Raw genomic sequence first — 13,924 nt, 5'->3', positions numbered from 1 at the left:
CTGTTAAAACGCTTGTATTATTTGAGCTGTAAAGTTGTTAACATTTTTATTTTTAAAGTTTTTTTTTAGGGTTATAGGGGAGAAAAGGGGAGAAAATTAAAAAAATATATAAATACAAACTGTCCTGAGATCTGATTAAAAGTCTAAAAAACTGTATGTAGTTTTGGCTGATTTTCAAATGATAAAATCACTTACAAACTTTTTCTGTGTAAAGTTGTATCCAATTTTACAACTTCGTTGCCATGACGATGTAATTTCAACAAACCCTATAACCCTAAAAAATAAATAAAAATAAAAATTGTAACAACTTTACAGCTCAAATAATACATGCGTTTTAACAGAATAATTAATGTAAGTGCTTTTTATAAAATTATAAGCTTCACATTTCTGCCTTTTAAACCCTCCAAAAATTGACCCCATTCACTTTCATTGAAAGTGCCTCACTGGAACCCAGATTTTTGCTTTTTTAAAAGAAAAGGGATGAGTCAAAATTATTTTTTATGGAAATCAATATTATGCCACAAATGCTGCCGATTGTATTGAACCCGGAATATTCCTTTAAGGGGTTTCTTGCTAATGGGCCTGGATTTTAAACTGTTGTTTGGCCTTTAAAGGTGTTGATTGTACAACAGATGTCAGTTCAGTCATTAATAAATTTAATTTTTGTATTTGGTGAATTAAGATTTGCCTGTTTTGTTCTAGTACAGAATGTAAATTTAGTTAGCACTGATAAAAAAAAAAAAAAAGTGACATTCAGAGAGATCAACATGTGAAAGCTTGTGTCCAACATCTTCTGTGCCTCATTCTCTCCCTTTTTTCCAGATCTTTCATATGACCTATGACCTGGCCAGTGCAATGGTGCGAATCGTGAATTTAATTGGAATGATGCTGTTGTTGTGTCACTGGGATGGCTGCCTGCAGTTCCTGGTACCCATGCTGCAAGATTTCCCTGCCGACTGCTGGGTCTCCAAGAACAAGATGGTGGTGAGTGTTTAAACACAAAGTCTGTCTCAAATCAGATCAGGATCTGTTCCCCATGGGCCGCCCATCTCATCCCTATATATATATGCTGTCACTGCACTACACAGCTCCCTTTCAAAGCAAACCATAAGTATTTTTTAACTCATTTGTTTTACTAATTTACTCATCATTCTTATGAGTGTAAAAGAGTATAAATGATATGTTGTTTTCATATTGTTACAGATGGGAGTTACATTCATCTGTAAATTTGCCTTCTCTAAACTACTAGGCTAATGTATTTTTCTCAGAGGCATGTTTTCTTATTGTTTTTAAATTGTTACTTACATTTACATTTATGCATTTGGCAGACGCTTTTATCCAAAGTGACTTACAGTGCTCTTATTACAGGGACAATCCCCCTGGAGCAACCTGGAGTTACAAACAAAACATTCCAAAGTGTAAATCTTATTTTAACAATTATAAAATTGATATTTGCATCTTTAAATTCTGATTGGATGAGCCACAATGTAGAACCTTATAAAATTGCCAAAGCTGCTATAGCCACTATATACACAAAAAATACCTTCAACACATTACTCATTACCTATTACTCATTATACTATTCAAGCCCCACCATGAGTTGACACGCATACATGTATTTGCACAGCCATTAGTGGGCACATCTGAGCAAAGATGAAACCCAGGCCAGAGTAATGTGACAAAGCGGAGCTGGACGTGTTCTAAGCAAGTTATGACTAGGAAGAACTTTCTGTTAAAGGGTGTTATGCAAAGTAAAGTTTGTGTGGTTTCCAAGCAACATCACGATGTGCAGCTTTAAAATAGTATTCAAGTGATGTGTGTTGAAGGTATTTTTTGTGTATATAGTGGCTATAGCAGCTTTGGCAATTTTATAAGGCTCAACATTGTGGCTCATCCAATCAGAATTTAAAGATGCAAATATCAATTTTATAATTGTTAAAATAAGGTTTACACTTTGGAATGTTTTGTTTGTAACTCAAGTGTTTCGTAATGTGAAGCTGATTTTGCAACATATCAATCTTATTTTTTCACTTGCTTTCATCAAGTTATACATAAAAAGGAAGAAAAACTGAATTAGCAGAAGAACCTTTCATTTGTAAATTAATTAATTGGATTATCCAAACATAGGCATTACCACCTGTTTTTTTTGTACATTGAATTTCCAGCAAAATATTTATATTGTGATATGCTCCTGTGATTTCAAAATTGCACATAACATCATAGCATTATTACATAAGAAGGGTGTCAATTGGTTAAAGTGTCTCAGATTATGTTTTTTTCTGCACACTTAATTCTATAGCACTCTAGGATTGACAGTTGTCCAGTGAGCTGGACTTTTTTTAAAATTATTTTCCAATTTCAGTTAAGAGGATGGGCATCCACAGAGTTCCCAGTGTCCAGAGAAAGAAAGAAACAATCTTATTCATGACATCCATGATATTTAGTTGCTGTCCCGAGCTGTGACCATAAATCAACCTGATAAGAGAGAGAGAGCCTGAGTCCTATCGGGATCTGTGATTTATCGCAGGGGTATAGCGATGAGGCTTGTGGTGGCTCGCTGGCTTCCCTAAGGGATAATTGTTGGTCTGTGATTGCCCCCATACTGCAGTAACATAAACCCTAGATCAGATACAAACGAGAGCATTAACGATAAGCAGGGTGGCGTGCAGACAACAGAGGCACACTGAGAGATTATCATGGAAAGGGTTCTCAAATTTGCTAGTTTATTTCGTAAGACAATTAACACTCGCCAAATGCAAGGAAACACTGGCTTTGGCAAGTAAATAAAACTTGCCAGTTGGCTGATAACGTTCTTAGGAACTGCAATAAATTGCATGGATTAAATGGAAGAGTAAGAAAGATACACTGATGTAAGTGATGTGAGAGATTCAAAATCAAATTTATACAAACCATCTACTAAAGAAAACACCTGATGTGACTTGTGGATCTTGGAAACAACTCTCATCAGAACTCCATGTAGTGACTCGTGTGGTATATTCCACACATTAAGCCACCACAACCAATATACTGTATGAGGAACAGAATCCAGATGTGTTTTCATGGTTTTGTGTCGGGTGCAGTTTCACTGCAAGACTGAGACTGACTCATCTCATATATACTATACTGTAATGCTGCGAGTGACACAATCGCCTGCGCTGTCTGAAACTAATATAGAAGAAAGGAAATGGCTAAATAATTCCAAAGTCACAGAGACATTTTCAATACAAATAATGCAAAATACACTTTAATGGCCAGTAGGAAATATTTATGGCCAGTAATTTTCTGAATTTACTTGCAGGTGTGGCAAAAAGGTAATTTTGGACTCAGTATATCTCACTAAAAGATATCAGTAAAAACAGATGTTTTTACGGTTTAGAGTATGTAAATACACACTAATGTATTAAAGCAAAAAATAATTTTCAATTCATCACATTTTTACATCCAGCTTTTCAAGTGGCGTGGGCTTCATTATAAAATGGTATGATCCTTTTCCTCTTCTTTGGAAAGCTGTAATAAGCTGTCTCTCTCTGCGGATCAGGCCCCTGCAGAAATGAGTCTGCAAGCAATCTGGACATGTCACCTTAGAAGAGACAATATTGATTCCTCACGGACTTCCAGACACATCCACTGGACAAGGGCAATTTATTCACTATTTTAGACTCGCACAGAAATTTCACATCTTTCTAAATAGCTGACCCACTTTTCTCTAGCTCGGATTTTGTTTCTGGCCCCATTTGTACATATTTTCATTTTGTGACTGTTTTCTCCAATGCAAAGCTCCCAGGAGTCGCTCTAGTTTAATATTCATGCAGTCATTTGAAGAGTTTGAACTTTGATTCAAACATACGAATAGGCCTAGATGAAACAGCTAAAAGAATTACTGGTTTGTCTCAATATATAACTTGATATTTATGTATTTGCTCTGAAAATGCTTAAAAGGGTGACTTTCAAGAAATCAAATGTTTTTCACACAATTTTTCAGTATATGATCACAATGAAGAATTAAGTTTATTCATGAATTATTTGTTTTTAAACGTTAAATACAGCAAGGCCTGCTGTTCACTCACTAATTTTTTACTGTTTTCACTCACTTACAGAATGGTTGGTAGAATACAGTGTATATACTGAGCAGTATTTAGTAAGTAATAAGATAGTATTCTAATCTGAACGTTTAATTTTGTATCTCTCCTCTTTCAGAACGATACGTGGGGACAGCAATATTCGTACGCGCTCTTCAAGGCTATGAGTCACATGTTGTGTATCGGGTATGGCATGTACCCACCTGTCGGTATGACAGATGTGTGGCTGACCATTCTCAGCATGATTGTGGGTGCGACGTGCTACGCCATGTTTGTTGGCCATGCCACCGCTCTGATTCAGTCGCTGGATTCGTCACGGAGACAGTACCAGGAGAAGGTGAGTGCAGGTTTATTTACTTCACAAAAACAGCAGGAAACGCTTCCTGTGAAGGTAAATTCTGGTTTGTCATCTGTTGTTGTGGTGATCAAGCTCCAGGGACAATTTTGTAAGAACGCGTCTTTACACAGTCTAGTTAAGCCTGCTCTGTGCATGCTCACAGTTCTGTGTAAAGACTTAAAAGCCAAACTAAATTATGCCTACTCTGACCCACCATAGCTCCTAGTATCAAAGGCAGTTCTGATGCTGCTTTGGTTCTGTGTACATGAAATGCAGGATTAGAGCAGCCTTAAACTTTGTCGTTGTCATGACAGAGCATATATTTTTTATATTTTAGTTTCAAATTTAAAAGAATAACTTCATATTTTATTTTATTTGATATTTCTATATTCATAATTTTATGTTTTAAATATTTATCTCATAACATTATTTATGCATTTGTAGCTGCTGTTAAAGCATTTAAGCCTGCTCTGAGCAGAATTATAGAGTCTGTGTAAATACCACTAAATGCCACTTCAGATGCATCTTCTGTGCCACCCTGGTAGTGTAAAGATGGCTTGAGAGTGACATATGAATTATAGTGTGTAAATTCTGGAACTTAGTTGCAAATATAGCTACATTTGACATTTTCTGAAGTAAAGTTTACATTTGCTATGCTGCTTGCCCTACTTTGTTTTAGGGGATTGCCAGGGCATTGCTATGTGGTTGCCTACTGGCTCAAGTTTCCCTAGCTCAGGTCCCTCCTTCATAAACCTATGAGGAAGGTGAAAATTGTAAGTATGATCACTTAAAAAAGTAATAACACACCTCGCCTCAACAAGCAGCATGATTTGAGTAAGTTTAATACTTAGGGTTAGCGGTTTGAGAGAGAATTGAAAAGATATAGTAACTGTATAATAACTGTGTAGAATAACTGAAGATAGAAAAGTCGATTATATAGAACAGTGTTTCTTAATCCTTTCCTGGAGCACCACCAACACTATACATTTTGGATGTCTCCTTTAACCTCGTGCGACCCCGCGTCCTCCTGTGTAGACTGTGTGTTTTGTCTTCGCTATACTCTATGCATAACTTACTTTCATTTAAACTGACTGATCTCAGTTCAGAACACTCTGGGCTTTCAGTAAACGGTTAAACTTTTGATGCATCGAGTCATGTGACAAAACAACATGGCGCTGATCTCAGCGGAGTTTGTCTTTGGTAGAAAAGCCAACAAAACTACATCTGGTAACAAACCTCATTATGTTTTTACACTGAAACCTGTTGTAGTCAAAAGACTAGAGTGTCTAGTTTCATCCAATATGCCATTTTGAAAATTTCTGCAATTTATCGCAAAATGGCACGCTGTTAAGCACAGTGACAAAGGAGATTTCCTATATTTACTGTGCATTATCTCATCAAGAATCAATGAGTTCATCCATTTCAGAGGCTTTATATGGAGTTAGGATGAAAATAAGGTGTTTTTCAAACTGTTCTGAGACCAGTGCAGACAGAAATTTTGGCAGAAATGGGACAATGGTAATCAGTACAAAGATTCAGAATTTGTGACACTAAATTTTATTTTAACATGGTTGGCAGTGATTGGATAATTCTGGCCATTACTTTGAATCAGAGTGAATTATGCTAATTTCTGATTGGTAAAATGCTTCAACACTGGCTATCACTTGTTAGTTTGACAGTGCGAAGAGAGAACATTGAGATTTTGTTGCCAAAGTAGAAAAAATATTGTAAAATAAAAGTCAGGTCAAGTCAAATCATTTTTATTTGTGTAGTTTTTTATTATTATTATTATTATTTGTGCTTTTCCCAATATGCATTGTTCCAAAGCAGCTTAACAGAATATCAGCTGTAATGTCTGTAATGTCTCAAAAACATGAATAACCAACACTCCTCAAAACATAATAAAAAAATTAGACAGATAAAAATTATCTGAATTCCTATAGCTTGGTATTACTAAACATTTCACAACTTAGTCCCGCTGTCCCCGTAGGAGGAAATACATTTTTAGGAAAATGATTTGCTCTTAAAATTTGTAAAAAAACAAATAAAAAAAAGAATTGCCATGTTTATTAGGGGCTGAGACCCTGAGAGAAGATACAGTATATAGGTGGAAAAGATAAAATTAAGGAAATATGGAGAGAGAGTGAAATATGGAGAGAGAGTGAGAGATGGCTGATGCTTTTGCCTTGACTTTGTTGGGCAACATAGACAATTAATGAAAGCAGCGGTCTTGTTGATTTCAAACTATGGCAGCATAGTTGAGCCAAACCTGTCTATTGCCAGACCTGATTTCTCTCCATTTTGACCAAATGTGTAGTTACTGTGTTTTGCCTTTGCAGGGCAATTTGTTGGGGCTGATTTTGCAATGACATTCAGACATTTTAAGTATGACTTAAAGGAATAGTACACCCAAAAATGAAAATTCTCTCATTATTCACTTACCTTGATGCCATCCCAGATGTGTATGACTGTCGTTCTTCAGCAGAACACAAATAAAGATTTTTAGAAGAAGTAAACGTGTGCCAGCACTTTGACGGTCCAAAAGTCACATTTAGGCAGCATAAAAGTAATCCATGCGACTCCAGTCGATCAATTAATGTCTTCTGATGCAAGTGGATATGTTTGTGTAAAAAATAAATCGATAATTAAAACTAACTTTTTTTTAAATTAACTTTTAAAAAGCGCTTCCTGCCAGCAGTTGACGCATCACGTAAGCGCGTTGGCGAGTTCGTGCGAGAATTCGGAAGCGGTGCTTATTTACAACAGAAGAACGAACATCACGCGAGAGTTCAGCCATTTCAAACAGCATCAGATCCCTGGACGGAAGCTCTGATTTTTTGGGATTTTTCCCCTTTTTTCTCCCAATTTGGAATGCCCAATTCCCAATGCACTGTAAGTCCTCGTGGTCGCATAGTGATTCGCCTCAGTCCGGGTGGCGGAGGACAAATCCCAGTTGCCTCCGCGTCTGAGACAGTCAACCCACGCATCTTATCACATGGCTTGTTGAGCGCATTGCCACGGAGACATAGCGCGTGTGGAGGCTTCACACCATCCACCGCGGCAATCACGCTCAATTCACCATGCGCCCCACCGAGAACAAACCACATTATAGCGACCATGAGGAGGTTACCCCATGTGACTCTACCCTCCCTAGCAACCGGGCCAATTTGGTTGCTTAGGAGAACTGGCTGGAGTCACTCAGCACGCCCTGGGATTCGAACTAGCGAACTAGCGAACTCCAGGGGTGGTAGCCAGCGTATTTTACCACTGAGCTACCCAGGCCCCAGCTCTGATTTAAAGTTAAAAATGTTTTATTTATTGACTTGTTTCTTACATAAGGCATTCATTGATCGACTGGAGGATTACTTTTATGCTGCCTAACTGTGACTTTTGGACCGTCAAAGTGCTGGCACCTGTTTACTTGCATGATAAGGACCTGACAGAGCTCTGTCTTCTTCTAAAAAAATCTTCATTTGTGTTCTGCTGAAGAAAGACATCATACACATGCATGGGATGGCATCAGGATAAGTGAATGAGTAGATCATTTTCATTTTTGGGAGAACTATTCCTTTAAATGTCCAAATAATTTGTAGGGCCACTGTGATATACAGTAGATGATTACTGTATTTTCATGACACCGCAAGGTATTTCTAAGAATAACATGAAGTTACTATCACTGTAGTATTAACAAACCATGGTTATATCACAGTATCATGTCCATTTGGTGCGTTCACTTAATGTTCACAAATTTACCCAGAGGAAAGTGTAAGAGTTTGGTCTCTCAGCACTTGTGAAACTAAATGAAGTTCTCAGTTTTGTTTTAAGTGTCAACTTTGTCTCAGATGTTTCTCCTAAAATGTCTTAGGTGGAAAAAAGTAAACCCATAAGAGAAATTTGTATACAAATGGAGTTATAAACAAAGGTCTGGGAGGAGCCTACTAATCTGATCCTATTAATCAATTACACTAAAACATATATAAGCAGAGCTCACCTCTCTCCCAGCACTCATCCCTTCTGGCAACCCTCCACCTCCCCAACTCCACCTATTCTCATCGTCCATTAGTTAATAAACAAGTGGGGGTGATCTAAGATCGGCCTTCTCTCTCGTTCGAGCACTCCCTCTCCTTGGACAGCAAGCCAAACACGTTTACTACTGTCATAATATTTACTTCTTCCTAGGATCAGGCAAGGAGGTGAACTCGTGAAACAGGAATAGAGCTATAAAATGAACGTGGATAACATAGCTCAGGTAATTTGCTCTTGGAAGAATTTTCTATTTTCTCTCACGGGGGTGCAGCTTTTCTGTATCAGAGGCACTGAGGTTTTATTACGCAAGCCCTGTTTCTAAATATATAATCTATAAACCTCATTTCTAATCTTCATTTGTTTTTAACAATCCACACACCAAGTAGATTTTAATGCATGCACCAGTCAACTTGTTCGGTTATTCAGGTTTAACCGGGAGTCGGGACACGGGAATAAAGAATGTTTATTGCAATGGAATTTCCTCAAATGCAAATCAAAATAGCAGCACAGTGAGATATAAACCTAAATAGCACAATACATAGGTCTTAAAATAATAAAATCTCACATTAAAGTCAAACAAAAATTACTGCCTGTATATGCGCTCTGCCCGTGCTGGTTCACATTTCCATGTCATGTGCATGGAGTTAAACTGCTGCATTTAAATAGCCTCTTTGGGATGCCTTGATTTTTTAATGGTTTAAAATCAAATGACAATGAACTTGTCAAATTATTGTACTTAAGTCTGCACACCAGAGCAAAAGGGGAAAAAAACCCGCTCTCTTGCCATTTATCAAGCGTTGAAACTGTGCTTTGTTAAAAACAACCTGGAATCATGTTTAATAACAGTAATGAAACCCAACGCAGGTGTTTCAAGATGCGTTTATAAAAATTAGGGTTATTTTTAACTTTACTCAATGATCCCACGATGGCGTTTTATTGCCACATTAAATAAAAAAAATATATATAAGATTTCGGTTATAAAGTCATAATATTTTGTGAATAAAATAAAAATTATGAAAATACATTTGTAGGACATAAGAGATTAAAGTCGTAATAGTTTGAGAATAAAGTCGCAGCATTATGATATTAAATTTCGTATGAGAATAAAGTCAAAATTATTAGAATAAAGTCTTAGCATTGTGATAATAAAGTAGAAATATTAGAGAAAAAAATCTCAATATTAGGCTAAACAGAGCATCATTATCACAACGATAGAACAGACGCTGAGCCAGCAGCTTAATTAATGCAAGAGATGGATGTGGAGGATGTAGTTAAATCATACTTTAGGATAGGATTTTGCAATAAAGAAATCCTTGCTCTCTTGGTATATCAGCACAGTTATTAGTATACGGTCTCTGCAGCGGTTATTTAGGAAATGTAATTTCTTCAGGAGAAAGAACCAGATTTGAGCAGTCCCGCTCGGCACTGTTATTGGGTTTTCTTCTCTAAACAATACTGTAACTGAGGGGATGTTACCACATACAATGTCTTGATATGGACTTATATAATTCACAGCAGTTCCAGTTATTTTTTGCTTCACTTGAGTGTAAGCCTATATCTCGTGCCTCCCTTGACAGGTGAAAACTCCTGTACTAATGCACACCTCATTCATGAACAGAGAGCTTGCAAAAACTTCCCACAAATTCAGCTCGGTTGCATAGCCAAGTTATCTCCCTGGTTAATGGTGTTGTATGTAAAGACCCAGATCACTTTGATGTTTCTTTCCTTTCGATTTATTCTCAAAATATTATGACTTTAATCTCATAATGCTTCGACTTTCTTCTCGTTATTTTTACTTTATGATAAATTAAAATGAAAATTGTTAAATTACTTATATTTTTTTGTTAGCGTTAATTTCTGCACAATGAACAATGAGCCGACAAGTTGTAATTCTTACTTTGATCCTCCGCAATTTAAATTAAAACGTGTTTGATCCACTTATTGTTCACCTGACATTTACTTATATAAAGTTCTGAACCGGTGTCAGTGTTGCGCTTAATATACTTATTAATTGACAGGTAGAGTGGTAATTTTTTAAGTCATGGAAGGAAGGATTATTCTTATTTTTATTTTATAATATGGCCTGTCGTCTAAGTCCAGATGACACTGAAGTCTAGCGACGCCCCTGCTCTAGTCATATCAGTAACCTTATAAAAGCTGTTTTGTTCTACATGGGGGAGGGGCGCCATCATGGGGGCTGCCATTTTAGAATAACATGACCAGCTAAAAACTACTCACTTAATCTCAGTAACCATATTGCTATTGGACACTTTCACTCTTGGATTAAATTAATCATGGCTGATTGTGAATAGTGAATTTCTACAATAGCATCTGTAACTGAAAACTATTGATTTTGAATGATGCTGCATCCACACCACTAGGTGTCACTGTCCAAGTCCAAGATGAGACAAACAAAAAATTACTGATTGTACCTTTAAGCAGAAAATCAGATTTGGGTCACATTCAGCTGCGGTGTGAACGTATTCCTAGTGTGTGGAACAGGGCAAAAAGTAAGTGTTTATGATCTGATAATATGCGATTTTTCATGTGATTTGTGTGAAAGTGAATAAAAGTAATTGTTGTTGTTCACCGGACCTGGAAACAGCCGCGATACATACAAAGTAAAAATGATTTAGCAAAAATGTAGGTATAGTAGCATGATTCTTAGACCAAGTTGTAAAAATTTCACTAATATCAGCCGATAACCAATAGGGTGACAAAATATTGTGCATGTCTCTTTTTCTCTCTCCGATATCAGCAATCACTAATAAACGGTAAGAAGTCAAGTAATTTTTATTTGTATAGTGCTTTTCACAACACACATCATTTCAAAGCAGCTTTACAGAAGATCATGCATTAACAAAAAATGAAACTGTAATATCTATAAAGTCTTAGAGTCATCATTTTGTAGTTTGATTAAATATGATTGTAAATTGTGTATAAAAATAATTAAATAATAATTGTATTTATAACCCTAGTGAGCAAGCCGAAGGCGACTGTGGCAAGAAACACAAAACTCTATAAAATGTTGGATTAATGGAGAAAAATAACCTTGGGAGAAACCAGGCTCACTGTGGGGGCCAGTTCCCCTCTGGCTAACATCATGAATATAATGCCAGTATTAGTTATTTATGTGCAGTGCAAGTCATGGTTTAAAATTATTAAACTAAGTAAGTGTTAAGGGTCAGTGTTTAAACAAAGATTTAGTATGAACTGTAAGATTAATGACTAATGTCTTTGAAGTTCATCCTGGATTAATTCCAGAAGTTTACATAGACAGGGCCGCATATCCCAGTGGGCAACATGGGCTGCAGCTGGGTACACGAGATCATATATTAATTTTAATATGAATTGTGTAATTTCGGCACCACAGGCGCCACCAAACTCTAAAAAAAAAAGATAATTATTTCTAAATAGTTTTTCTGAACACTCTTGCCGCTCTTCGTCTGCTATTGTTTGCAAAAATGAGTAAATTCACAGCTGAACAGCGTATTACAGATACTCCTGCCCCAAAGTCACACAATTGGTTGAGCCAGAAGTTGAAATGTCACTCAAACTAAGGGAACACATTTTTGAAAGTGCTACAGAGCCAGTGTTTACATTCTTCGGGGGAAATCAACCTACAAATGGCTTACTTACTGTGAGCTATAATTGTCTCTGCAACAAGAGACATTATTTTAACATCAAAATCACACGAGAATGTTGGTTCACATTATAAAAAAAATATGTATGAATATGCATTACCGGTCTGAACTGGCTCCATACTCTTAGCGCTTAGAATTGAATTCACCCTTAAACCGGAGAGAGTTTGTTTTCAGAGATCAGCCTAATCAAAATCAGCTGTGAATTGTAACAGACTGAACTGTACGATGACAATGTAAACAGAGCACGACAATCCCCTGCACCTTTTCAAAGACTTATTTGAGGGCTTGCTTTCAAGAAGACCATCAAGAGGGCACTTTAGGTGGTTTGATGATAGAGGTGAGTGTCATTTAATTTTATATAGATCTCTGCTTGATTGCTTTAGTAGTTTTAACATGATTGCATGGTAAATGTATCTATCCTCACTGGCGTGGGCTATATGTATTCCGCAGTCTAAACAATTCATAACAGTTCCATTCATACTAATGGCCAATCAAGGGCTGATGTATTTACTATTTGTTCTTTATTGGATAAGCTTTAACATATGTGTCAATGGCGAGTCTTCTATTATCAAATACTGTATGTTGGTAGTTTGCGACTCTATGGGTCATGAGCGAATGTTTAGGGGCGTTGCTCATGAATATTAATTAGTTTAATATGATGTTGGTTTACCTGTGTAGAGCTGTAGATCACATGACCTAATTAATATTCATGAGCTAGCCCAGGGCCCCGGGGAGGCTTAACCCGGCCCTGCACATAGATGCATTGTCCTTTGTTAGTTGGCTGATGAAAGCTTTTTTGGCAATTAATTGATAGTCTAGGTATTCCATTATAAGCGTGTAGTCCAACATTGGACCAAGGTGATGCAGGCAGAGATCAGTGAGGTGCAACACAGTTCAACCGGCAGGTCATTTTGTTGAGGTCTATCCTAAGTCCAAGTTTCAAGCAGTGGCATATGAAGTATCCCATGTCTTATGGTTGGAGTTGGCATCAGTTCATCCTCTGAAGTCCATCGTAATAGACTGAAGTGATGTCTGGCTAGTACCGGCTGCATTTAGTCTTCATCACGCAGAGAAATGTAGCAGTGGAGTCCGACACCAAGCAGGAACGGAGATGGATCTGGCCGGCTCTGGTAAACTCGGAATATGAATCCTGAGACCGGGAAACAAATAGAATAGTATTAGTGTAGATGTCATAACATTTGTGGCAGAGTTATAGATCATGATAAATGTTTCTGTTCTGGCAGACCTAACTAAAGCAGCCTAATTGTGAGTTGATGGATAAAGGTGTATGCCTGGCTATATAGATGAGTCTTTAGTCTAGACTTAAACTGAGTGAGTGTGTCTGCATCCCGAACAGCGTTAGGGAGACTTCCTTAGTTTAGGAGCCAAATAGGAAAAGGATCTACCACCTTTTGTGGATTTTGATATTCTTGGAACTATTAACAGGCCAGAATTTTACGATCGTAATGAACGTGATGGCATATAGCGTGGTAGAAGGTCACATAAGTACTGCAGAGCTAGACCATTCAAAGATTTGTACTTAGTTAACAACATTTTAAAATTAATACGAAATTTAACAGGTAGCCAATGTAACAATGACAAAATGGGGCTAATATGGTCATATTTCTTGGTTTTAGTCAGCACTCTGGCTGTTGCATTTTGAACCAATTGAAGTTTATTTATTGAACTTGCAGGACATCCTCCCAGTAATCCATTACAATAATCTAGTCTTGAGGTCATGAACGCATGAATTCGTTTTTCGGCATCAGCAACAGAGAGCATGTGTTGTAACTTAGCAATATTTCTGAGGTGGAAGAATGCTGTTCTACAAACATTGG

The 13,924-nt window shown here is 37.0% G+C and overlaps 1 protein-coding gene across 1 annotated transcript in view; it reads left to right on the top strand.

Moving 5' to 3' along the window:
* LOC127416585 (potassium/sodium hyperpolarization-activated cyclic nucleotide-gated channel 1-like) overlaps nucleotides 1-13,924 on the top strand; it is a 101,690-nt gene that overhangs the window by 58,674 nt on the left and 29,092 nt on the right. Inside the window, exons 3-4 of the mRNA XM_051656001.1 lie at nucleotides 823-984; nucleotides 4,198-4,416. Of these exons, the coding sequence (XP_051511961.1) occupies nucleotides 823-984; nucleotides 4,198-4,416 (381 nt within the window). The remainder of the gene's footprint in view (nucleotides 1-822; nucleotides 985-4,197; nucleotides 4,417-13,924) is intronic.

This window comes from Myxocyprinus asiaticus, chromosome 26 (assembly GCF_019703515.2).
Source record: "Myxocyprinus asiaticus isolate MX2 ecotype Aquarium Trade chromosome 26, UBuf_Myxa_2, whole genome shotgun sequence".
Lineage (NCBI taxonomy): Eukaryota > Metazoa > Chordata > Actinopteri > Cypriniformes > Catostomidae > Myxocyprinus > Myxocyprinus asiaticus.
The sequence above is the reverse complement of the archived record's forward strand: the minus strand, read 5'-3'. Positions and strand labels throughout refer to the sequence as shown.